At 50.1% G+C, this 26164-nt stretch overlaps 1 protein-coding gene across 1 annotated transcript in view; it reads right to left on the bottom strand.

Moving 5' to 3' along the window:
• Nucleotides 1–21880, bottom strand: part of LOC130380641 (pleckstrin homology domain-containing family A member 5-like) — a 30788-nt gene extending 8908 nt beyond the window's left edge. Inside the window, exons 1-3 of the mRNA XM_056587905.1 lie at nucleotides 21739–21880; nucleotides 21548–21624; nucleotides 20391–20448 (exon numbers count right to left, since the gene is read on the bottom strand). Of these exons, the coding sequence (XP_056443880.1) occupies nucleotides 20391–20448; nucleotides 21548–21624; nucleotides 21739–21830 (227 nt within the window). The 5' untranslated portion in view covers nucleotides 21831–21880. The remainder of the gene's footprint in view (nucleotides 1–20390; nucleotides 20449–21547; nucleotides 21625–21738) is intronic.
• Between the last annotated feature and the right edge of the window lie 4284 nt (nucleotides 21881–26164).

Raw genomic sequence — 26164 nt, 5'->3', positions numbered from 1 at the left:
AGCTGGGCTGGCGTACAGAAGCATGTTAACACAAGCTAATGTGTGGGTACTAGAGTACAGTAGCTAAGGCTTGTTAGCCTAAGCTAGCGTACAATAGCTGGGCATGTTAACACAAGCTAGCATACAGTAGCTGGACGTGTTAACGCAAGCTACGGTTTGGGTTCGTACTAGCGTACAGTAGCTGGGCGTATTAACACAAGCTATCGTACAGCTGGGCGCACTAACAAAAGCTACTTTGTGGGTCCGTGTTAGCATACAGTAGCGTGCTAACACAAGCTACTGTGTGGTTCCTTGCTAGCATACAGTAGCGTGCTAACACAAGCTACTGGGTGGGTCCGTGGAAGCGTACAGTAACTGGCCGTGTCGTCTCATATGAGGCCGTCCAGCTTGTGATGCTCAGTCGGAGTAAAGAGTCGTCATTTATCATGGATCGCTTCTACTAACTAATGAATGACGCTCCCCGCGTCTCCGAATCCACCGGGGTACGTCGGGGAATTAATTCACTTTGTAGATGGAGCAGTGTGTGTGTGTGTGTGTGTGTGTGTGTGTGTGTGTGTGTGTGTGTGTGTGTGTGTGTGTGTGTGTGTGTGTGTGTGTGTGTGTGTGTGTGTGTGTGTGTTTATGTATGTGTATGTATGTGTGTGTTTATATGTGTGTGTGTGTGTGTGTGTGTGTGTGTGTGTGTGTGTGTGTGTGTGTGTGTGTGTGTGTGTGTGTGTGTGTGTGTGTGTGTGTGTGTGTGTGTGTGTGTGTCTGTGTGTGTGTGTGAATCATTTCCCTGGGGGTAGCTTCTGTCAGGTGACTCTTAGCTACCAAACTAAATATAGTGATGTTCTACTTGTGCCCTTGGACACACACACACACACAAACACACACACACAAACACAGAGGATGGGGAGATGGAGAGACTTTGTAAATGAATGCCATGGAGGAGGTGTAACTATGAGCTTCCCGGCTGCGTCAGTTCTCTGAAGACGTGGTCCCCGCGGCGCCACGGTCCCCGTGTCACAGGGAGAAGCGTCTGGAACACAGCGGCCTCTGAAGACGTTCTCCCAGGCCTTCAAAGCTCCCCTCGGGTGACCCTCAAAAGTTCAGCAGAAGGTCAGACTGGATTTGAAGAATGCTTACTTAGCGAATCGTCCTCCTAAAAGGTTGAACCTCGACACACTTTGGGAGGGAGGGTTGTTTTTTTCCTCTGGGTGGAGGGGGGGGATGGAATTTCATCACATTATTTATTATATTTCAGACAGTCCCCGGTTTGGGCTTTTAATGAGACACACGCGTTCATAAGGCTCTGGTCCAAACCAGTTCCAACATTTTGCTGTAAATGTTCCAATTTCCCATTTCTCAGAACCTCCTCGAGATCATATGAAGATCCTCGGCCTCTATCAGCGTACGCTGGTACTGCTGCTCTTTGTGCCTCATCGTGTTGCCCCTGAGCATGGCACTGTCCCACGGGTCCAGCCCACACTGGGTGCATTTCTCTACGCAACTCACACATCTGCACAAAAATGTCGCAACAGTACCAATAGAAAGTACACAATGTGTACAAGGAGTAAAGATCAGAAAAAGGGCAACGGGGAAAAGCTCACACACACACACACACACACACACACACACACACACACACACACACACACACACACACACACACACACACACACACACACACACACACACACACACACACACACACACACACACACACACCTTTCCCCATTCCCCTAGATACAGGTTGTGACATCACAGGTTGCCTTTGCGGTACCGGCTGGCTGTAAGAAGCTGCGCCCCCCCCCAACGCGGGTACGACCGTAAGCAAGGACAGAAGGCACCATTTAAGTCTAAGCATTTCTGCATACTGCATTGCTCAGTAGCTCTCGCTGACGACGCACCGCACACAGAGACACAGCTGAACAGTGGGGATGCAGATCGAGTCAGAGATGCACTTCCAGGTAAAACACAGACAGTCCGCATCTGGAAGCCCTCCAACAGATGGCTGACCGGGACGGCTTGACCCCCTCCTCAGAGCCAGGGCACCCAGCCCGTACTGGGCTAAGGGCTAAGGGAGGGCTAAGAACAGTAGGGGGGGGGGCTAACCGTAACAACCGCAGGGACGGTAGGTATTGGGACAGGGCTGGTGTTTGTATGCGATCAGTTTCCCCAGTTCCTACCACCCGTGAACCTGTAGCACCACACAGGCCCACAGCCTCTTGGACTGTATAGAGACCAACACCAAGGTGGTGCAGTTCCCTCATGCTGAGATGCTTTTCAGAGCAAGTACAGCCGTGAATCACAAAGGTATGACATGCATTTAACGTTGTACTCTGAGTAGTGGATGTACCCCTTCACTATTGTAACAGTGATTCTGAAAGTAGTTTTTACTGCGAACAAAGACGACCCGAGCGTCTACGGCTCCCTCTCTCGACTGTAGTGCCACGAATCCTATGCCCAATGTGTCGGACGCAGTCTGCAGTGATTTAAACACACAGGCATTAACGGGAAATCTTTGTGGCGCTCTTTAGGATGCTGAATCTCAACACTGGGGTTCACTTAAAGCACCAGTCAGGAGGAGCTGGGGGTATAATGTGGGGGTTCCAGCCCCCTGCCTTATGCTGGCTTGGTGACTGCTGATTCGCTAGCTTGCAGTAACCGAAGCACTGGAGGTGTGCATCAGCGGTCTGGCTCTGGGTACACCAGGGAGGCCTGCCTGGCAGCCAGCTCCACCACACCAGCCAACGCTCCCCTTATGCACAGTAAACACAGTGACGAAGAATGCAAACACATTGTCACACAGTCAAACACACACACCCAGAAAACACACCGACCCACACAAACACTCACACTCACCATACTCCCATGAATCTGTGTGCAGACACATTTAGAGAGCGAGAGAGCGAGAGAGAGAGAGAGAGAGAAAACTTGGTTTGAGAGAGAAAAACCTTTGTTCCAGAGAGAGAAAAACCTTGAAGAGAGAAAAACCTTGGTTCGAGAGAGAAAAAACTTGGAGAGAGAAAAACCTAGGTTCGAGACAGAGAGAGCGAGAGAGAGGGAGCCAAGACGATTAATTAGAGTTAACAACCCCAGCTAGCATTAGCTCTGTCGAGTTAAAAGCTTTATCTGAGCGCGGCCGCTTTGCCTACTGTGAAGGCTAGCGTGTGTGAGCAGTAGTGGCAGCAGTGAGAGCTCCCCGTAGAGCCAGTCGTGAATAGAGGGAGGCCTGGAAACCGCCTGCGTTCCACAGCGAGATGGAGGAACGCAGAGCTGAGTTCCTTAAGTCGCAGTGTTTACAATTCACTGTCGGCTCCTCTGAGTGTGCTTGTGCGCATGTGGTATGCGACTGTGTGCGTCCCTGTTGGTCTTTGTGTACATTCGTGGGTGTATGGATTTCTGTGTGTATATTTCTGCGCCGCCCTGAGGTCCGTATGTGTATGCGTGTATGTTTTCTCAAGCTGAGTTTCTGTGTGTGATTGGTGCTGAACTTTGTGTAAGCTGTCAGCTACAGCTTCTCCTTATGGATGGAATACTAAAACATACTCTCTTCCCTTCCCTCCTTCCCTCTCCTCCTCCCCCTCCCTCTCAACTGACCTCAAAACCTCTCTACCTTCTACAAAAAAACGTTTTATCTCACACAAACGTCCTCCTGTGGTCCCGAAGTCAGTCCCCCCTCCCCTCCCTCTCAGGTCTCCTCCCTCCCTCCCTCCCTTCTTCCCTCCCTTCCTCCCTCCTCCCTCTCTCATTGCCTCCAGCCCCGGTCACCTCCGGCATGGTGCAGTGGGTCCATCAAACCTCCCACTGGGTACTGAGGTGTTGGGAGGGTTCACCTGGAGAACCAGTTATGGGGGGGCTATGTCTTCAATCAAAACGCTCTCGTGCGGACGCAGACAAGATGATCAGGGGGAGTGAGTCAGTCAGTCAGTGAGAGAGGGAGAGAGAGAGAGAGAGAGAGAGAGGGACCAAGAGCTTGAGCGAGAGAGACAGAGATAGAGAGAGTGAGAGATAAGGGATGCTATCAAAAGAGGAAGGCAGAGGTATAAAAACATCTATCAGCTGGGAGATATAAGTAGATAAGAGAAAGAAGAAGAGAGGAGGGGGGGGGGGGGGTTGGAGGAGTTGTAGGGTGGGGGTGAAGAGGGAGATCTCAGTCTTCTCATCCACAGGTCCCCATTCCTCTGCATCTGCACTGGGACCACTGAGTCCAGCGTTAACACCCTGAATTCGAGAGCACTGACCAGTTAATTTGATGTATCAACAGCCATCTCTGTAATTGCCTCCCTCAGCATATTATTAATACTCTCACTTTGGTGCATCATAATCACGACTTCAATGAGGACTGTAATGAGGACATGGATTTAGAGCAAACCTGGGGTCGAGAGAGAGAGCGAGAGCGAGAGCGAGAGAGAGAGAGAGAGAGAGAGAGAGAAACATTGGGTCGAGAGAGAGAAAGAGCGAGCGAGAGAGAGACAATTAATTAGAGTTAACAACCCCAGCTAGCATTAGCTCTGTTGCGTTAAAAGGTTTAATGGAGCACGGCCGCTATGCTAACTGTGAAGGCTAGCGCCTGTGAGGACGACCAGGAGATACAGTCGGTGTGGATGCTGTTATACCACCTGCAGGAGTGTAGGAATTCAAAGTATAGGCATGTGCATACATTCAGTGCATTCACAATAAAACACAAACAAGGCTTTTCAGCCTCAAATCTCCGGGCTGTCAAGTGTGCGTATGTGTGTTTGTGTACGTGGGCGTATGTGTATAATGTAGGTTTGTGTGGTGTGTTTGTGCGTACGTGCATAATGTGTGTGTGTGTGTGTGTGTGTGTGTGTGTGTGTGTGTGTGTGTGTGTGTGTGTGTGTGTGTGTGTGTGTGTGTGTGTGTGTGTGTGTGTGTATATATAGTCTATGTATGGTGTGTGTGTGTATATGTATGCATGTAATGTATGTAGGTACGTATGTATGTATGTGTGTGTGTATGTATGTATGTGTATATGTGTGTGTATAATGTTGCGTGTGTGTGGTGTGTTTGTGTTTATGCGTGCATGTCCATGGAAGTATAATCCGCCGCCCACAGCCGTTCCCTCCATCAATATAAACATAGATCTGTTGGACTGGAAACCAGCGCTGCTCAGCTCGTGGGTTGCATTTAAAGGGAGAGCAGAAAAATATTCAAACAAGCTTTAAGGAAATAAACCAAAAACACCTAAAGAACCCTCAAGAGTAAAGGCTTATGGTTCCACATCGACGCAACGCAAGGGGGTTTACGGAACAATTACGTCCTTGTGGACCCTCCTTGCGTCCAACCCAAGGGCCTGACGTGCGCCTCCCAAAAATTGCAACCTTGCGTCGATGCGACGCAGCACGCGTCTGCGTTGTCATTGCGTGACTAGTGTGACGTAGAGAAGACAGACACACAGTACAGGCTTTTCTCATGTCATGTGTGGATGTACAGAGACTCACCAGCAAAAACACACACACACACACACAAAGTGGTAACAGAGTAGGTAGGTGGGTCGGGAGAGAGGAGAGGAGAGGAGAGGAGAGGAGAGGAGAGGAGAGGAGAGGAGAGGAGAGGAGAGGAGAGGAGAGGAGAGGAGAGGAGAGAGGAGAGAGAAGGATTGGGTTGTGTGGCTGGGGTTAGAGAGATGATAGGTAAGTGTCTGTGTAGGTGTTTCTTCGACTGACCACAAACATACACACACACACACACACACACACACACTCACGCACACACACAGACACACACACATAGTAAGGGATGTTGTTCCAACTAAAATGCCTGATACTGGGACCATGTTTTCCATCCTGGTCTCGCTCCGTGTTTGATTCCAGGACTCCGCACAGAAGCTGCCTTCACACCCAGCCCCCCCCCCCACCTCCTTCCCAGCCCGAGCCAGGCATACACATCCCGGTGTGATCTCACCCCGTACAGACAGCCCTCTCATTGCTCTCAGAACCACAACCAGACCCCCCCCCCCCAGGCCTCTCCATCCAATAAGCGGGTCCACCTTCGGAAATCTGTTTCCACTTCATCATCCGTTTATGAGAGGGCTTTTCTTTGGGGGAGGAGGGGTTGGCAAGCAAATGGAGACACACACACACACACAGACACACACGCACGCAAACATACAAACACACACGCAAACACACACATACACTCTCACTCACACACGCACGCTGTCTCTCTCAAACACACACGCGGAAGGATACACACTAACACACCCACACACGCAAACATACCGCACACACATGAGGATTGGTAGGCTAGAACTCTCATTTTCCAGAAAGCAGATTGTGAACATTAGCGTGTTGACAGAGCCAGTATTGGACTGAGTGAATGTTATAGCGGCTTGGCATAACACTCATGCATACAGATACACTCCGGATCACAGATCACTGTAATCCTGGGCAGCCTGGCGAGTAGATTACCTATCGGTCTGCTCTTTATCCTCATATGGGAGATGAGCTCTAGGATTGAGAGGGAGGGAGAGAGGATACAGAGAAAGAGAAGAGAGAGAATAGAGAGACAGAGAGACAGAGAGACAGAGAGAGAGAGAGAGAGAAAGAAGGAAAATGAGGAAGAGAGAGGGAGGAGAGGAGAGAGGCAGAGAGAGAACGAGACAATAGAAAGACAGTGAATGAGCAAAATCTTAATGAGTTGAGAGGTTAAAGACAGGACACAGAAGGGATAACAGGAACAGAAGAGAAGGAATGGAAGGAGATCAATAGATGGAGAGATATGGAGATAGCGAGCCAGAGACAAAGGGAGAAAGAGAAAGAGAGAGTGAGAAAAAGGAAGGAGACAGAGACAGAGAGAAAGCGACAGAAGAGGGAGAGACAGAGAGAGAGAGAGAGAGACAGAGTGTCTCCCAAGGCCATCCACCTCGTAGTGGCTCATCTGTTAGCCTCCTGCTCCGGCAGGACCCTGGTTGTAAAACTCCCGGGAGGCGGCGGTGTTAGGGTTAGGGTTAAGTCAAGCAGCTCCTGTTCTTATACGATGCTTTTCTAACCAGTGGCCGCTCAAAGCGCCTTACAATATTGCCCAACAATCACCCATTCACAGACCGACGGCGGAGTCAGCCATGCAAGGCGACAGCCAGCTCGTCGAGAGCAGTCGGGGTGAGGTGTCCTGCTCAGGGGCACCTCGACACCGCGCTAGGAGGCGGCGAAGGTAATCGAACTAGCAACCCTCCGGTGACCAGCCAAGCCCGCTCCGCCTCCAGAGCCACATGCCGCCCGGACCCGCCTGCCCACAGCCGGTTCCACGAACACGACATTGCGGTGTCGTTTTAAAGTACACCGGGGCGGTAAGAGGGAGGGGGAGTGAGAGCAGACACAGCAGATGGCAGAGCGGGAGAGTAATAGCCTACGCAGCAGTAAAGTCCGGCTCCTTCCAGAACCAGCGGAGCCCGGCGCCGCATTAATCACACCTGGCCTTGCGGCTACGTGTGTTGTAGCGCTACCAATCACCCTGACTGGAGCAGCGTAGGGCCGCCGGCAACCAGGCCAGGGCACTCTGGACCGGAGACCCAGGGACGAGGAGGGGGGAGAGGGTGGAGGGAGAGGGGGAACAGGGTGGGCGTGGAGAGGATGATGAACTGAGAGGAGAGGGGCAGAGAGAGGGAGAGGAGAGGTGAACAGAGGTTGGAGGGAGAGAGAGAGACAGGAAACGGAGAGGTGGATGGAAAGAGAGAGAAGAATGATTGAAGGAGAGGGGGAAGAGGTTGGTTGGATGGGTGGGGCTACACAGAGGTACAAGGAAAATATTATATTTTCCGTGTTATTTGACGTGCGTTCATTGTGTCGTTAACCCAGGCAATTTGACAAAGTGGTAATATTGTTATATTCGGAAATGCTGGCAAACTAGACCATGTGTTTGTTTCTTTATGTGACAGTGTGTGTGTCTGCGTGGAGCCGGTGCAGGTGTGTGTAAGAGTGTTTCCTTGTCCTTGTATACATCTAAGGGTGTGTGTGTGTGTGTGTGTGTGTGTGTGTGTGTGTGTGTGTGTGTGTGTGTGTGTGTGTGTATTCCCCCCCCCCCCCCCCCCCCCCCCTCCTAGATGTCTGTATCTCTCCTCTATGCAGGCCTAGTTAAATCCCTGCAGTAAAACAACGGCCACGTCTCACTGCTCGCGTGTCTGATCAATATCTCAAGCTTCCATTACACCGGCCCGCACGGCGGCGGCGGCGGCGGCACAGCGGTCGCTAAACACGCGGCGTATTTATTGAACGGGGAGATTGATGGCCGATCGGCCGGTGAGTCTCGGGCGGTGTGTCCAGGCGGTCGTAACCGCGTCTGGACGTACGGTTTGATACCTCTCAGCAGGACAACAGAGAACACTGAGGTTCACAGCGTGTGATGCAGCAGACTCTGATCACTCACTTTGGAGGACAGGTGGGTCTGTTACACTGTGTGTGTGTGTGTGTGTGTGTGTGTGTGTGTGTGTGTGTGTGTGTGTGTGTGTGTGTGTGTGTGTGTGTGTGTGTGTGTGTGTGTGTGTGTGTGAGAGAGAGGTGTCTAAAGTGATGGATGGGGATTCAATTTGACGGTTATCATGAAGAAACCCATATTTACAGTCAGGGCATTGAGCAGACGTTTCGATCTGAAGCGACTGACAATAAGTACTTTTGTCAGAAGAAAGAGAAACAACAATATATCGGTAACCCATTCCCCATATACATCAAAGATAGCTAAGTACTATTTTAAAGTGCAAGGACGTATACCATACAATAAGTGCGTACATAAAGTCCAATTTGTGTGTGTTTTGGCGTTAATCTGTGTTTCTTGGCTGAACGACAACCGCCAATACGCACACAGCATCAACTGAACAATGCAGTTGTGCGTATGCGTGCGTGCGTGTATGCGTTTGCATGCGTGTGTGCGTGCATGCGTGCCCTGGGCTGACCGGTGATTACAGCAATGGGCTCTCTAGACGCTCGCAAGGACGGTCGGAGAGGAAACAGACGATGTGGACTTCCTCTGGGAACCTGTGATCTCACTTCCTGTGGACGTCTGCATCGGCTTTATATCATCAACGCTTTAATTTACGAGCACACACATCCAGTACGGGCACATACGTGTGTGCAAAGCTGAATCGGGCGCTGGGGTCGAGAGAACTGCTGCGTCAGACCCCAGAGACACTCGAGAAAATTCATTACATTAGCAACGCTTAAGGTTAGCATAGCCGCTTAGGAAGAAGCTAAAGTGTGAGACGCGCACGGGTCTGGCAGACATTAGCTTCCACACTCGCCGTCTCTCATGATTCACAGAAGAATCAATTTGCCTTCTTATTTGTCTACAGGGATACCGGACTGCACACTTGGACAGGACACACACACACACACGCAGAAACGCTTGGACATGCATACACACACGCACACACTAGTGGTTGAGAGAGGTGTGGAGGGAGAGAGCGAGATAAATTAATCTCAGATGAATTTTGGGGGGGGATGGGAACACATCACACTGGCTAACACACAGTAAACACCCCCGACACACACACACACAGACATTAAACACCCCCGGAACACACACACACACACACACACACACACACACACACACACACGTCTTCTTCCGCTCCACCTCGGATGCTGAGTATAACGAATGGTGTTCCCCAGGAGAGGTCATTCAAAGTCATCCCCCTCCTCCATCCCCGTCCCTGACGTCTGATTTACTCCGCAGCCCGCCAGCGGAACGGCCGCTTCCCTATGGAGCACGGTCACATCCCAACACCAGATCTGGGAAGAACATATTTGGCTGTTTTTCCCTGTAATAAAATCCATTGAGTCACAAAATAGTGTTTACCAATGAATGATCTCAGGAGTGGCCAACGTGACGATGCAAATGTTTTAATCTTTGTTTTGATAACACGACTGCCCCTGCTTTCCATTGGCTCGGCAGAATGCCTGTAGAACGCAAGAAGGATGGAAGAATGGCAGCAGAGATAAGCTTTTCAAACCCTAAATGAGTCGTAAAAGGGCTCGTTGGGTACGGCACACATCAGGCCAGCCGCCGAAGTGTAGGAGAATGAATGAGAGCACATGAGAGAAACTAACACTAAGCACACAGAGAATACCAGGAGAGAGACAGAGGGGAGGAGAGGGAGAGTAAACGGGGAAGAGATACTGAGGCATAGCACATGAATATAAAAAGGTGCAGAGATAACAAAAACACACAGACACACATGCAGACGCACACAGAGACACACATGAACACCCACACACACACACAGACACACACACACACACAGAAACACAAAGAGGTCAGCTGAAGATCCAGCTCCATATTAAGATTCCGTCACGCTGGTAGCTCTCCGACATAAGCAACAACATGAGGTTTTGTAGTTGTTCTGCAGCATAGTTCTGACCTGCTGACTTTACACAGATGCACATTCGCTGCAAAGGTCATTGTTTTATTTGCCTGTACTGTCTGCAGCCGGTGTTGTTCGGTATAGTCTGTTGTTTGCTTTGTCACCTGTGAATAAAGTGGTGGTAAAAAGGGGATTTCAGAGCAAGATAAGACTCTCTTCACAGGAATACCGACCGAGAGGCCACGTTAGCTCCATGTCTTCACAGGAATACCAATCCAGCGGCCATGTTAGCTCTATGCCTTCTGTGTTTTTACAGGAATACCAACACAGCGGCCATGTTAGCTCAATGTCTTCTAATGTAGACGTGAGCCAAGGTGAATCTTATAATATCCTTATCCAGCTGGGTGGTTTCCACAGTCAAGCTTCATTCATACCCCTGTGTGGAATAGCTGCCGTGGCAACAACGTGAGTCTCCACGCTCTCGGTGACGATAAGAAAGTGAGAGGACCGTCAGGACGCGACCCATCAATACAACACCGATGGAGCGAGAGCCACGCTCGATGCAGAAGTATAATCCCACATTTGTATTCACACCTTCTATGGGGGGGCACTGGGGGGGGAGTTGGTTATTAATCGACGGATCTGCCTATTGAGTTGAAGAAAATGAGAGTAAGAAATGTGTTAAGCCTTTCCTGTTCATTGTCTCAGATCCCAGACGGTATTATTCCACGACCAGTCACCCACTGCTCCAGAATGCACTTTATTTCAGTAAAAGACATAGGCTTCGGAAAAAACTATGTTGAGCTATTATCAATAGTTAGAAACACTGGAACCTGACGTGGACAGAGGGGACCTCCTTAAACAAGAAGCTAGCCAGAGTGGTCGTGTGTGTGTGTGTGTGTGTGTGTGTGTGTGTGTGTGTGTGTGTGTGTGTGTGTGTGTGTGTGTGTGTGTGTGTGTGTGTGTGTGTGTGTGTGTGTGTGTGTGTGTGTGTGTGTGTGTGTGTGTGTGTGCGTGCGTGCGTGCGTGCGTGCGTGCGCGCGCAGCAGTTCAGCCCCTCAAATGAATCTGGAGGACGTCATCATGTCAGGACCACAGTTAACACAAGCGTGCTAAAAAGGCGGGACTCGTCTCCGGTCCAAATGTCTCCCTCATAACTCATGACTGTAGAATCAGAGCATTTGTCAATACATCAGAGCGAGAGAGGGCGAGGGGGGCGAGAGACACTGAAGCAGTGCAGCCTGCCAGCCCCGTCAGAGTGAGTCAGAAGGGGTCTTTGCAGAAGAGGATCTGCTGATCTGTGAGTAATTAGACGGAGCGTCGGTTTGAGGGCTGGCCGTCCCGGTTGCGGGGGGAGTGTGTCTCACGCACGGCTGCGCTGTGCTCAGTCAATATGTGCTTCTGACTTCAGAGAGCACAAAAGTTGGCTCAAAGAAGACGTTTGTTGTCTTACTTTCAATCCATAATCCCCGAGACATTTGACACTGTGTGTGTGTGTGTGTGTGTGTGTGTGTGTGTGTGTGTGTGTGTGTGTGTGTGTGTGTGTGTGTTTTTGTCTGTGTGTGTGTGTGTGTGCCGTTGCTTGATTACACCCCTCATCAATATTCAGCCACTCCAGAGACAGAGCGCGCTACACAGTGGACACACAGGGCAGCCAGCCGGAGACAGAGACAGACGGGGACATCTAGTCTTAATTCCCCCTGTCGTCCGATGTCACGGGGGGGAGGCCTTTTGACGCGTCACAAGACGGCAGAGTGACAACCTTTGCTCCTTAACCAACGGTGATGAACGAGCCACACTCGTGACTTAATAGTTCTGAGAGCTTCTGTCCCGCACCGGGTCCCATGGTGAGGTAATCTAGGTTGAACGTGGAGAACGCCCCCTCTGCAGCTGGGTTAGAAAAACAGTCTCAAACACTCTCCTAGACTTTTGTTCTCACGCACTCAGACGGGGAGAACGTCTCAACTGTCCCATCACAACCCCACAACCCTCTTACGCACTGATTGTACGCACTTATTACATGTTGTATGTCCTGACTCTTAATGTACGCACTTATTGTATGTTGTACTTCCTGACACTTAAAAATAGTACTTAGCTCGCTGTAGCATCTTAGCCTAGCTATCTGTGTTGTATACAGGGAATGGGTTCACCTAGCTATTGTTAGTGCTTGCCACTTGGTTCTATGAACATCCTTACTGTACCGACAGCGATATATTGTTGTTTCTCTTTCTTCTGACAAAAGAACATATTGTAAATCTCTTCAAATTATAGCGTCTGCTGATGAATTTTAATGTAAATTTGTGTCTCCTAATGCTTGTGAGGGCCAATCAAAGGCCCTCACAAGCATTAGGAGACACAAATTTACATTAAAATTCATCAGCAGGGCCAATCAAAGGTCAACGTTCCTGAGGAGGACGTATCAGGGCCAATCCCAGGTCAACGCTGTTCATGAGGAGGAAGTATCAGGGCCAATCACAGGTCAAAGCCGTTCCTGTTGGCAGACGGCTGGAGGGAGGAGTCACGGGGAGGTGAATTCGAGGCATGGATAATGCTGCGTGCGTTTGTGTACTGATCTCTTCCTGGTTCAGACACCAGTGAAAGCCCGGCTGTGTAGGTCCGTGTTAATGCTATGCCCGCTGGATCCACCCCTTTGTTGCGCTAACGAGCATTCCTCTCAACAGGCTTTCTACACCCAACATTTACGGCCCGTTTTCCTGGGTGTCCGGACCCAAACTAGTGGTTGACTCGTCAGTCAGGGGTTAACCACTGGTAATTGACCTGATAGCTATGAGAGCGGGCTAGGAGCCGACTAACTCGTTTGGTGGCCAGCTCCACTGTTTTCAGAAGGGCTCAGGTGAAGTGAGAGCCGACCTCAGACAGACAGACAGACAGACAAACACACCCATCAGGGAGACACACAGGGAGGGAGGAGGAGGGGTGGGGGGGGTGATGTCACCTTTGGCTCACACACTGAGGAAGTTGATCAAACAGTCAAATCCAAACCATAACAACTGCTGCTTTTTCTAAACCAGGGCTGGAAGAGATAATAGAATAATATGAAACTGAGGAAACCAAATTGTGTTTGGAAGTAAACAGACTGATCACACGATGACCCAATTCCAAAAAAGAGTAGCTCTCGAAAGATATAAAGAGTAAAGTTTAAAATATATACATTTTATTTTAAGTGGCATTTTTTTATTCAGCTCCACTCTGTTTCAAACGAGTGTAATTACTTAAACTGACACCTGGATATGCTAAACCTGTGTGTTAGCATATGAAGCACACAGCATCCCCCACTTATCCCCATCAACAAAACTGCAACATGTTGAAGCTTATCACAGTTAAGAATAAATTCACCCAGCGCACTTCTGGGCCAATATCACTAGTGCTGTTCTAGAAATAAGATTTTGTTGTGACATTTATTTTGTACGCTTTCCATAATTTGGTCACGGGTCGGTCTACTTCAAAATGAGTTTTTTGTTCACGAATGGTTTATAATACTGTAAGTTCTCTAGAATTATTGCCACAGAAGGTCACTCATTTAAGTTGTTGAATCGGTGACAACACTCATCACAGAGCCAATCAGAGGAGAGGGTAGTTAATGACTCATTACTCACAAAGTATCCTAGATCTGTCAGCTTTCCTTTATTCAGTCAGTGTGTGTAAGAGTGTGTGTGTGTGTGTGTGTGTGTGTGTGTGTGTGTGTGTGTGTGTGTGTGTGTGGATGTTCTGAACAAATGAAGACCCAAGGCAAAGGGATTACAATATCTTGTGAATATTTTATCCACGAAAATGCATGCAATGTTGTTTAAATATCTAGGGAGGAAAGTTTCTTCCATCAATAGATAATGGTGATGTATTACCACAACATTACTATTTTAAGTTTGGGTTTGATGTTTTGAACAACACACACGAGGGGATTAAGTTTGTTAGCAAACAGCAGCTGTGTGTGTGTGTGTGTGTGTGTGTGTGTGTGTGTGTGTGTGTGTGTGTGTGTGTGTGTGTGTGTGTGTGTGTGTGTGTGTGTGTGTGTGTGTGTATGTCTATGTGTGTGTTTATCATTGTGTGTATGTGTCTGTGTGTGTGTGTGGTTGTGCGTGTGCGTGTGTATATGTATAATCGTGTGCGTGTGTATAATTGTGTGTTGGTGGGTGTGTAGAAGCCTTATGCGTACGCTCAGCCCTTCAAATGAATCCGGCTGACATCATCGTCATGTCAGCATCACAGTAAACACAAGTGATAAACGACTCCGTCCTCCTGTCTCCACACAGCTTGACACAATCAGCCATTCCTCATTAAACTCCTTCTCCAGCTCCTTCCCAGGTTCTCATACGAGGTCCCGATCAGAACATCGACCGGTGTAGCGCTCTCTTAGTCAGCTTCAACAGGTTCATGAGTCATAAATAACGGACGTGAACGAAGTCATATGTTGCATAATGGCCTGTCTGCCACTTTGGTGTCGCCGCCCAGACGCTGCAGACGTGATGTGTGATGTGTTCAATAATTAAGAACTTCATTAAACATTGACACGCTTTAAAAACGGGTGTCCCATTTAAGACGGGGAACGGAGAGCGGCCGGCTCGAGTCCTTCCACACTGTGGTGTGGAAGGACTCGAGTCCTTCTACAGTGTCTTGAGAAGGGAACAATATATCATTACAACGGCCCCACCCAGACAATGACCCACTTTAGTGGTGGAGTCTCCAACCCAAAACACAGCAATCACAACTGACAAACACGCGCAGACACACTGCTGGACGTGTCATTTTCTAACCCCCCCCCCCCTCTGTCAAGCTACTAGTTAGCACAGTAACAGGAGGGCGGCATCATTCGTGTCCCGTTGCATGCAACTTGTTAGTTAGCATACGTTAACACACGATCAGCAGGGCAGCCTCATAGGCATCCTGATGTTAGTTAGCAAACGCTGGCTCATATACGTTTGCTCATATGCTCCCTTGCTGTGGACTGCACGACAGCACACCACTTCAAATGCATGGGCAACTGGTGTGTGTGTTGTGATGAGTCACATGGCTCTAGGTTCTAGGTTCTAGGCTGAGTGGGTCATCTGAAACTGGAGGGTTGCCGGTTCACTAATTTGCACGTGCCGGCTAGACTGACATGGCATCCTTGAGCAAAAAACCCTAGACTATACAAACCCAGGGCCAGAGCATGCGTGGACAGCGGCCTGCGTGTGACGGTTTGTGGGGGTAACCGGGACTCATAGATCATGCGACGCCCCGTAGCCATGGCAACTAGCATATGTTTCACTGGAGGTGTGTCTCTGTTTCTTTTTGTTTATTGATTTCCCTATAAATAAAGCCGCGGAGCCAGTTGAATGTCTGCCCCCATGTGCTCCTCTGGTGCCAGGGGATAAGGCCGGCTGGCGGGCCGCGGTCCGGGGTTATTGATCGATAGCCTTCGGTGTTGTTTTCCTTCTTTCCTTCTTCATAAATCAGGTTTCAGGAAGGACGTCTGCAGCGCGTCTAAATTGATTTCGCCAGCCTCCACCCTCACCACCACCTCCACCCCAGGCTCCCGACGCTCCACCCTCACCCACCACCACAATGGTAAATGGACTGCATTAATACAGCGCTTTTCTAACCAGTCGCCGCTCAATGCGCTTTACAATGTTACCATTCAACCATTAATGCACACATTCACGGCGGTGTCAGCCATGCGAGGCGACAGACGGCCAGCACGTCGGGGTCAGTCAGGGTGAGGCGTCTTGCTCAGGGACACCTCGACACTGAGCTAGGAGGAGCCGGGGATCGAACTAGCAACCTTCCGATTACCAGCCAGCCTGCTCCACCTACTGAGCAACAGGCCAGCTGTCCAAATGTCAGGCCATGTTTCAAGATTTACCCAAAAAGCGATTCTGATTCTGTTCATTTAATTGAACATACTTCTCTAAATTGTGAAATACATCACGCTGTTAGGAATTGGGTAAGGCTGTCCGACAACAGACAAGAATTTGTTTAAAACTGTAAATTGCCGGTTGTCAAAAAGGGACGGTGGACAAATTGACAAGAATCCTAGCGACAAACACTTAACACCAGCAGTTAGCGACACTCAAATAACAGTCAAACGTCTGAACTCAGATCTCGTCTGAACCCATCCTACAAAAGCCACAGAACCGGATCGTCAGCCAGCGCGGCAGGACGCCTGTCATCAACGCGTGTTTCGACATAACAGAACCGTCCCACAAGAAACGTCAGAGAGCATCCTCTATCACAGTGATGTCAAGGAGTGTTTGTGGGTGTGCGCGCGTTTGTGTGTGTGTGTGTGTGTGTATCTGTGTACGTGCATCAGCTGGGTCTGAGTAGGACCCAGCCAGAGCAGCGTGAATTAGAACTGCTGAGCCACAATAACACAAGCCAAGCGGTTGATGAATGGGGGGGGCGCCAGTGTGTGTGTCTGTGCGTACGCGCGTGTGTGTCCGTGTTGGGGGGGAGGAGGCGGGGCCAAGTATGTGTCGGCCAGGATTGCCGTCTCAGGGCTCTGATGCGTTAGCGGGATCAGGTTGTGGCCTCTGGGAGCCGGCCAGCCCACTGATGAGGAAGATGATGAGGATGATGTCACAAGACAGGGGGAGGAGGAGGAGGAGAGGAGGAGGAAGAGGGAGGGGGGGGGGGAGAGAGAAGCGATGGAGAGGAAGGGGGAGAGGAGGGGGAAAAGGAGGGGGGGGAGGGAGTGGTGGAGAGGAGAGACAGAGGAGTGGGGGAGAGGAGAGGAAGAGGAGAGATTGAGGGGAGAGGAGGAAGAGGAGACGGAGGGGAGGGGGGAGAAGGGAGACGAAGGGGAGGAGAGGAGAAGGATCAGACAAGAAAAACAGAAGAGAATAAAAACAAGCACTGAAACCGGAGGCGATGGGAGGGGAGAGAAAAGGAGAGAAGTCGGGGTTCAGGTTTGGGTTCAGTCAGGCGGAGACTTAAGTGTCAGCAGAGCAGGACCTTCTGTTGAGGATCACTGCACTCGCACGCACGCACGCACACACACACACTCTGCAGTGGGCTCTCTCTCACACAGACACACACACACACACACACACACACACACACACACACACACACACACACACACACACACACACAGAATAAAAGGTAAAAGTTTCTTTCAGCCGTCAACTCCAATCAGACACGCTCATAACTTGAATAACAACCCTATAGCTCATCACAACTTGTGAATAACATCCCTCAAATGCTCATCACCACATGTGAATAACATCAAAACATGTGAATAGAATCACAACATGTGGATAACATACCTGTAGCTCATCACAACATGTGAATCACATCGCTGTTACTCGTCAGTCGTCACGATGTGTGAATAACATGTTCATAACATCCCTGTAGCTCATCACAACATGTGATTCACATCGGGGGGGGGGGGGGGGGGGGGGGGGGGATCTCAAATCTAAAACCTGATCTGTGACTACGGCCAGGCGAGTCCCCGTGCCATGTTCCGAGCAACAAAACAGCTGAGGAGATGCTAAGCTAACCAGGCTCCGGACAGCCTCTTTAAAAACGGCTACATAACAATGCGATTACTCCAGTAACCAATGTAGGACAAGAGACAAACGAACACGATGCTACCACTCATCAACAGCCCAAACTAGCTTCCCCCCGTCCGCTCCTCCCTAGCTCCGGGCCCCGGAGATGAACCGTCACACTCAGCTACTTTCTATTCAAACGCACTCCAGGGGCCCGCCTCATACACGAGCTGGGAAAATCTCGCAGTCTGCAACATCTACTCCGCATCGCGAAAATATTGACCAGCTATTTTTCCGGTGCAATCCGAGTCAATATTTGCAGGCAGTTTTTTTTTTTTTTAAACTAGGTGTCTTAGAAAAGATGCCGAGTGTGATGTTTCCCTCCGAGCTCTCGATGACATCACTCCCTGCCAAGCTCATTACGGGATGGTTGTCTGGACCGGTGAGGTCAGACAAACAAGGACGCGGTCCGATGTTGACCTTGAAGGGCATGACGCTGTAGTACTGCCTCAACCGGCACGAGGACAGGGTTTAATACCGTCTAGATTGTAATTACCTCCTCATGCAACACACTCACACAGACCTCCATTCAGCTGTGAGTGTGGGGCTCACTAGAAGGGCCGGTTCTCATGGAGAAGGGCAGGTCATCTGCGGTCAAAGGGTGAAAGCGTTGAGCACGTTTCACAGTGAAAATTTTCGAAATCTCTATACAAACCCAGAGCATGCAAATCTCTCACAACGCCAAGGAACAAGAACACTCTGAACTAGGTGCAGAGCCCCAGCGTAGAGGCAGCAATGGCAAATCGACTGCATTTATACAGTGCATTTATACAGTGCTATTGCCCAAGATTCATCCGTTCATCATGCACACATTCACACACCGACGGCGGTGTCAACCATGCAAGGCAACAGCCAGCCTCGGCTGGAGCAGTCAGGGGTGAGGTGTCTTGCTCAAGGACCCTTCTACACTCAGCTAGGAGGAGCAGGGGATCGAACTAGCAACTGAGCCACATGCCGCCGCAGCTGCACCAAAACGCCTTGAAACAGGAGGGGGGGGGGGGGAAGTAGGGTCTCTGAGGTCAAAGGTCGTGAACCCCTCTCCGACCCAGAGGAGGCTGCAGAGAAGGGCAGGGCGGGCCGAACGCTCTCCCAGACTGAGGAAGAGGGCCCTGCCTGTGCAGAGCGGAGCTGCGGCTGACCAGCGAGGTATTTGGGAGGAATGCAAAAGGCTGCGAGGAGATTGTGCAGAATGCTGGCCTCCCCACATTCTCCTGCACACAAGACAGCGGTTGTTGCTGGAGTCCAACGCGGCTCATTGTGGTCAAGAGAAGCCGTTACGCAACGACCGGATGAGGCATCGCTGGCTTTTTTGCTTTTTGGACAACACGCAGTCCCCATCATTAGTGCGGTTTATGTCCGTGTCTGACAAGGATACGATCGCTCTACAGCAGCATTAGGATGCGTATTGTGGATGGCTGTGATCTGGAATACCTTTCCATAAATACAGGAGGCGTGCATCTGTTGCATGTGCATGACTACCAGATCATATCAATGATGCAAAGATAGGCCCGTCGTGCATTGGTGACACTGATTGATTTAAGGTCGCCGTGCAGCTGCGAAGAGACCGAATCTACTTGCCAACATTGCAGTTCCTCAACTTGGGGAAAACGTAGTGTGGTGCTTTTATCGGCGGAGCTATATGACTGTGTGTGCGCGTGTTTGTGCACAGTGGTGCATGGAGCAGTGGTTCGAGGCTATTTATAGAACGGCTATATTAGCCCGCCATATGTGTCGGTCTCTAGTCTTAAAATGGCCACTGATAAAAAACCAACAAAGTGGAGAAGCTATCAAAATAAATCACCTAAAAGGCGATATTATGTTGTTTCAAGTCTGTGCGTTGCGTTAGTGTGAGTTTGTGGTGAAGATGTTTGTGAGTGAGTGTTTGTTTGTGAGTGTGTGCTGCAGGGCATTTTTTGTAGTCACACAGGTCCACAAAATTTAAACGTACACAAGAAGCTGGCGCCGATAAATCTACAGAAGCTCTGTCACACACAGAGACTGTCTCTCTCTCTCGCACACACACACACGTTAACAAGTAGAGCCTGTTCGGCGCAGGTTGAGTCACAGTCTAAACTAATGTCCTCCTGGCAGCCAACCTCCCTCCCTCCCTCCCCTGAGAGAGAGAGAGAGAGAGAGAGAGAGAGAGAGAGAGAGAGAGAGAGAGAGAGAGAGAGAGAGAGAGAGAGAGAGAGAGAGAGAGAGAGAGAGAGAGAGAGAGTGGAAAAGACAGAAAGAGCTAGAGAGAGACAGTGGCAGCGACCAGAGAGAGTGCAGAGAGGAGTTGAGGCTGGGCATGGCTTTCCTTTAGTGGCAGCAGCACACAGGTGTAGTGTGTGTCCGGGAAGGGCTAGGTCTGTGCGTGTGTGTGGGCGCAAGTGCATGTGTATCTGTGCACGTGTGCCACATGATTTGTGTGACAAGGGGAAATCACTGGGCTCGCGATCCAAACAAAGCGAGCTCTCTGAGGCAGAGACAGAGACCAAGTGAGGGGCTCCCACACGACCGCCCCCCCCCCCCCCATCTCATTAAGATTCACTCACTTGATGAAGCAGCGCGCGCCCTCGAACGTGTATCCTTCCTCCCATCCCGTCGGTAGATCTGCGAGAGGCAGGGGGCAGAAGGGAGGGAGGGAGGGGGAGACAAAATGTGCGCTGTGAGAAAAAGGAAGAAAAAAACGCCAACGAGAAGCAAAAACATAAGCAGCTGTTGACCGATGCGACGCTGATAGCTGCGGACACACACACACACACACACACACACACACACACACACACACACACACACACACACACACACACACACACACACACACACACACACACACACACACACACACACACACACACACACACACCTTGTGTGTCTTTATCCGTAGTAGGATGATGTGTGTTTCCCACATTATGAACGGGACTCAATCCTCTCTCCATCTAAACGGGCTGGAACCCTTTTTTTGCATGCAGAGATGGTGCGAGCTGATTGCGTTACACCCGCGTATCTCGCTCTGCTATCGTTGTGTTGTGTGTGTGTTTTTACGATTCGCCTTTGCAGAATATCGGTCCTGCACGGAGAAGGGACCCCAAAGGCGCCATTGGGGGGCTCAATAACACAAAAAGCTATTTTTTTCCCAATCAAACGATGCGACCAGACAACGCATCTCGAGCTGTCACAACATCAGCGTGGGCGGCGACCCATTGAGAAGACGCCGAGGAGAACCGTGTCAGATGTCACCGCGGGCGGGTCATGCGCGGTGAGGCCGGCTACACCTAGCCCGCTACGTGACGGAACTTTTAAAAGTGTGTCGCAAAGTGACCGCGATCTATCGATCAGAGGAGCACCGCGCGCGCTGCGCGCGGGACTCCTCTGATCGATGGCTCTGCGAACGCAGGCTCTTCTGATCGCTATCTTTGCGCGAGCGGTCCTCTGATCGGCTCGGGCTCCTCACCGCACGCTGATCGGCCCGAGCTCCTCTGATCGATGGCTCACACGCTCACTTTGCGACCGCGAGCTACCGCTCCAAATGAGCCCGCGCGCTGCGCGCGGCAGAGGAGGCTGTTGCTGCTGCAGAGCGCCAACATTGTTTCGTCTTCTCGCGTTTCGGAGTGCAAAGTCTCCCGTTCCCTGCCGGTTCGTCAGGAAAACGACCCCAGGAGGAGGCGTGTGTGACCGCGGGGGTTCTGGGCTCCACCGCGGTGGTTACCTGGCGTGTTCCGGTGGCCGGTGATGACGGCCTCTCCGGTAACGGGATGCAGCCAGGTTGTACTTTTGGCTTCTTCGCTGTTGGTAAAGAAACGGAGGGGGAGGAAGAAGGTGAACCAAAATGGAGGGGGAAAAAATGATCGAAAGAAGAGCCAATACACATCCATGCGCTGCTATCCGAGAGATATTTACTTGATGAAGAATATCCGTCCGTCCCGAGTCACTCCGTAACTCCACGAAGACGGCAGGCGGGCGAGCCAGTCGGGGTGCGGGTCCGCCGCCATATCTAACCGACGCTGCTGCTCGCGCTGCTGCTACTACACAGCGGCGCGGTGACTGGGGCGCGCGGTTCCGTGGCGACTGTGGCGCGCGCGCGGAAACCCTGGCAACTGGCCGCGCGCATAGGAACCTCTGGAGCGGGGGCGCGCCTGCGGGATTGAGACTTTACCAATCCGTCTTCCCGAGAGGGGGGCTCGCTTTTCCGGTTTGCTCGCCGTTTTGCCAAACTGGCAGTAAGGTTGTGTGTTTTGTGTGTGTGTTTAGACATGTTGTGGTGGAACCGTTTAATCCATCTATCCAAAAGATCGGTGAAATTTTTAACCTTTTATTTGAGTAGAATTGTATATTTACATTTTAGGGACGGCCGTTCCTATAACGATTTCAGCGCATTTTACACCATTTAAAAGTCAACTCAAATAAAACATTCAAAATGTCACCGATTTTTTCCATTGAAAGCCTACCATTCTCTTCTTCTACTAAAGCAAATGTAGTAAATGCTGAATTATATTATATTAAAATATATAAAATCTTAAAAAATATATCCGTAATTACTGTGTGTGTGTGTGTGTGTGTGTGTGTGTGTGTGTGTGTGTGTGTGTGTGTGTGTGTGTGTGTGTGTGTGTGTGTGTCCGTTCGTGCGTGTTTGCGTTCGTTTTTTGTGTGTCCGTGCGTGTATGCGCGCGTGTGTTTCGGCCGCCATCTGGTGTCTGTGATCTTATCGCGTCCGTCTCGAGGCTCCGAGCGGCTCACAGTTAAGAAGGCTCAGACCAAGACCCAAGCAAAACACCGCACCGCAACACGCAGGATGACCTCATACACGCGACAAACACGAGCTAAAGTTTCCAACAACAGGAGAGACCAGACCACACGCTCTCATATACACACACGCATGGATGCACGCACACAACATGGAAGCACACACACGCCAGGTCAGAGGTAAGATGGGGGTGGCTTAAGTCCTGCATAATTCTCGAGCCTGCTCCAACCCGACCACACACACACACACACACACACACGGGCACACGCATACACCACTCTAATTCTGACAAAAGTTCATAAGAGGGATTAGCATCTTACACACTGGCAGTGATGAAAGCAATTAAACATGCATTGAATTCATTTGATTGAGCTGTTTCCAAGGCTCCGTAGTACCCATAGATTAGAGTACATTCCCCACATTTACATTATAGCCTCTTAATTACAGAGATATGATCATTTAACTGCATTGTTAAGTTATTACATATTTAAGAAAATTCAAACAGCAGGCCCCGAAAAACTCTGCTTTAAACAGAAGTAGAAACCACACACATCCATCATAATACGTTCATTGTGTGTGAGTGTCTGTGTGTGTGTGTGTGTATCAATGTGTGTATTTGTCTGTGTGTGTGTGTGTGTGTGTGCGCGTGTGTTTGCATCGATTGTGTGTATGTTTCTGTGTGTGTGTGTGTGTGTGTGTGTGCGTGTGTGTGCCGGTCTGTCGGGACCCCCCAGGAGGCCCCCCATGATGACCCCGGTCTAATGACTAAGCCCCTGTCTCCAGGACGGGCTGTTAGCCGATTAGCCGCCTGTCTGCAGCCACAGCAGAGCTGCCCTCGGTCGGCCAGAAGGCTGGATGAGCACGGGTGCTAACAGATGCTAACCGACGCTCACATTAACATGCACACTAATCGTTCCCGTCCTTAATTGGAAAATCTCCCATCAACACACCTGATGCAGAGCAGTGGTTTTCAGACCCTGGCTCGGACCAGTCCCTTTGAGATGAACAATGTGTGATATTACTTTGCTGATGCATTGGTTATCAATAACAGCATTACTGAGCTGCAACGAGCCACATCGGAAATGGATGTAAAAGGACATGAATTATGTTTTTAAGAGATATACTTAAACTAAGTCTTCTGCATGTATTTTCCTGTCTTTTGGCAGAGCTATTGAAGAAGTGGGACCCCTCTCTCGCTTTAACAAAATCCCCCTATGAACATTAGACAAGTAGACAACTTTAAACAACTTTACGTTTGTAATATTTAAAGATGAAAGAAACGAGGGGAATCAAATATTCATGTGTTGACGATGTCTCTAAACAGCGTGCGATCTTCGACGGGAACGATCAGAGGAAGGGGGTGAGGACATGTCTGGCGTATGATCAGAACCCTCCCACATCAGTGGCGTCCGTTATGGACGCCCAACGCAGGATCAACGGGTAAGATGACTTTGCTCCATGGCAGGTCAGACGTGTCCCGTTTGATTTGCCACACTGCAGGGAAATGAATCGCTTGCTCTCGCCACTCGCTGGCAGACAAGCACACAAGCTCACTGGGCCCTGCATGCATAATGGAGCAGGATTCTGCCCTTTAACACCGACCCCAGGGCCTCTAACCACACCCTTGGGAGGGTTGTATCTATATATACAAACAGCAGGACCTCGGGTGACACCGTGCACAATGTCGGGCTATGGCACGCTGTCAGAATAGGTGAGGGTTGAGGCGGCGGCGCCTCGGACAATCAGGCCAACCTTGACGACTGTTGTGCAAATAAATCGTTTTAAATCAAAGCCCAGGCTGGTGGCGGATTTTGGGATGTGATGTTGTTTGTACGGCAGCAGACATGTTTGTCCCTTCTCAAAGGATACAATTTAAATCAATAGATTCAGGCTATTGATGAGGGCTGTATCTATATATATATATACAAACAGCAGGACTTCGGGTGACACCGTGCACCATGTAAGGTTAACACACGCTGTCAGAGTAGGTGTGAGGTGAGGTGGCGCTATCTCAGGACAAAAGAGCAACACTTTTACAACTATTGTGCAAACATTTTTTAATGAAATGGTCTGGCCCAAAGCCCGGGCTGGTGTCTGATTAAGAGATGTGATATTGTTCTTACTGCAGAGGACAAGTTGGTCACTTCTCAAAGGATAGATTTAAATCAGTAGTTTTAACGCTATGGACCTGCCTACTGAGTCTGCAGCCCGCCGGCCAGCTGGCCCCAGGGGGGGCCCTTGACCTCTCCTGACCATAATGAGTCTGGTTTGGAGGCTTAGGGACTCAGCCAACTCTTTGTTATTGAATCATTCATTAACATATTTGTTTACACATCCGTACCATGTGCTATGTTCAGGCCAATCACGTCCATGTATCCAATAGGGGGCGGGTTTGATATGACGACTGAGCAGGCCGCGGAGACATTTTCATAAACAAACAAGATGGCTGCCGCTGATGTGCCGCACCGTTGCATGGCTCTGATTGGCCGGAGGTCTTTCCAGATGCCTCCAGAGGCATGCTGGTCTGTGCCTGTTGGAGATGGAGAGAGGTTCCAGGCTAAAAACGCATTCTGAATTGGTGTGACGATGTCAGGCTAATGTTTGTCCCACTCCCAGCACATTATGTTGTTCAAGGACATCAAACAGTATGGAGACATTATTCATGGAGGCCTTATGTAACCAAGCTTTTTATTCCTAAATACACCTTGTCGGCTCTAAGGGTCGGAGCTTTGTCCTGGGATTTAGGGAGGGTGCCCTCACTGGGCCCAATACTCATTATGTGGGCCATGAATCAAAAGAAGGGATGAGTAGGGGGGGGGGTAAGGTGGAGGCTATGCAGATTCTAGGTGAACTGTACATAGGCCACAGAGTCTGTACCTCATGGTGTCCCTACTACAGACATGGGCTAAAGTGTTACTTCTGCCCACACACACCCTTGGTTATGGTTGGACGTCGACGCAACGCAGTGTGACCACGCAAACACTTTGCGCAGTCTTGATTTTGTTCAGTTTCTGCGTTAGGTTTTAGTGAGCAGGACAATCACAGCCCTTGCTGCTGCATCGCCTCGACGCAAGGTTAAACATTTTGGGAGGCACGTCAGGCCCTTGCGGTGGACGCAAGGACGCCAAGACGTAATGGGTGCTTAAACCCCCATGCGTTGCGTCGAGGTGGAACCTTAACTAAGCCTTTTCTCTCCCCTCCTCTGTCCTGAAACACACTCCCTCTCTGAGTTTTGATCTTCTGTGTTTAAACGCTGTCCCGGTAGACTGGATTCCTTAACCTCTGGAGTGGATTTAATCCATTCCAGTCTTTTTTTTACCTCTCCCCTCGGCCCAGTCCATTACCTGATCCAGGGTTTCTCGATCTCCCCCTCCCCCTCCTCCCTCTGCCACTGCAGTAATCAGAAAACAAGTCGCTTAATGACTTTCAAAATGGCTTCTGCTCTGTTTTCTGTAACTACTCAGAATACAAGAGAGTCACTCATCAGCAAATCCTCTTCAACAGCAGGCTGCATGTCAGTCAGGATACTGAGTCTGATGTGAACTACGGAGGCAGGCAGCAGAGATAGGGCCTCTGGCGGGG

Source organism: Gadus chalcogrammus, chromosome 4, assembly GCF_026213295.1.
Source record: "Gadus chalcogrammus isolate NIFS_2021 chromosome 4, NIFS_Gcha_1.0, whole genome shotgun sequence".
In the NCBI taxonomy this organism is placed as follows: Eukaryota; Metazoa; Chordata; class Actinopteri; order Gadiformes; family Gadidae; genus Gadus; species Gadus chalcogrammus.
This window is presented reverse-complemented; position numbering and strand designations above follow the sequence as displayed.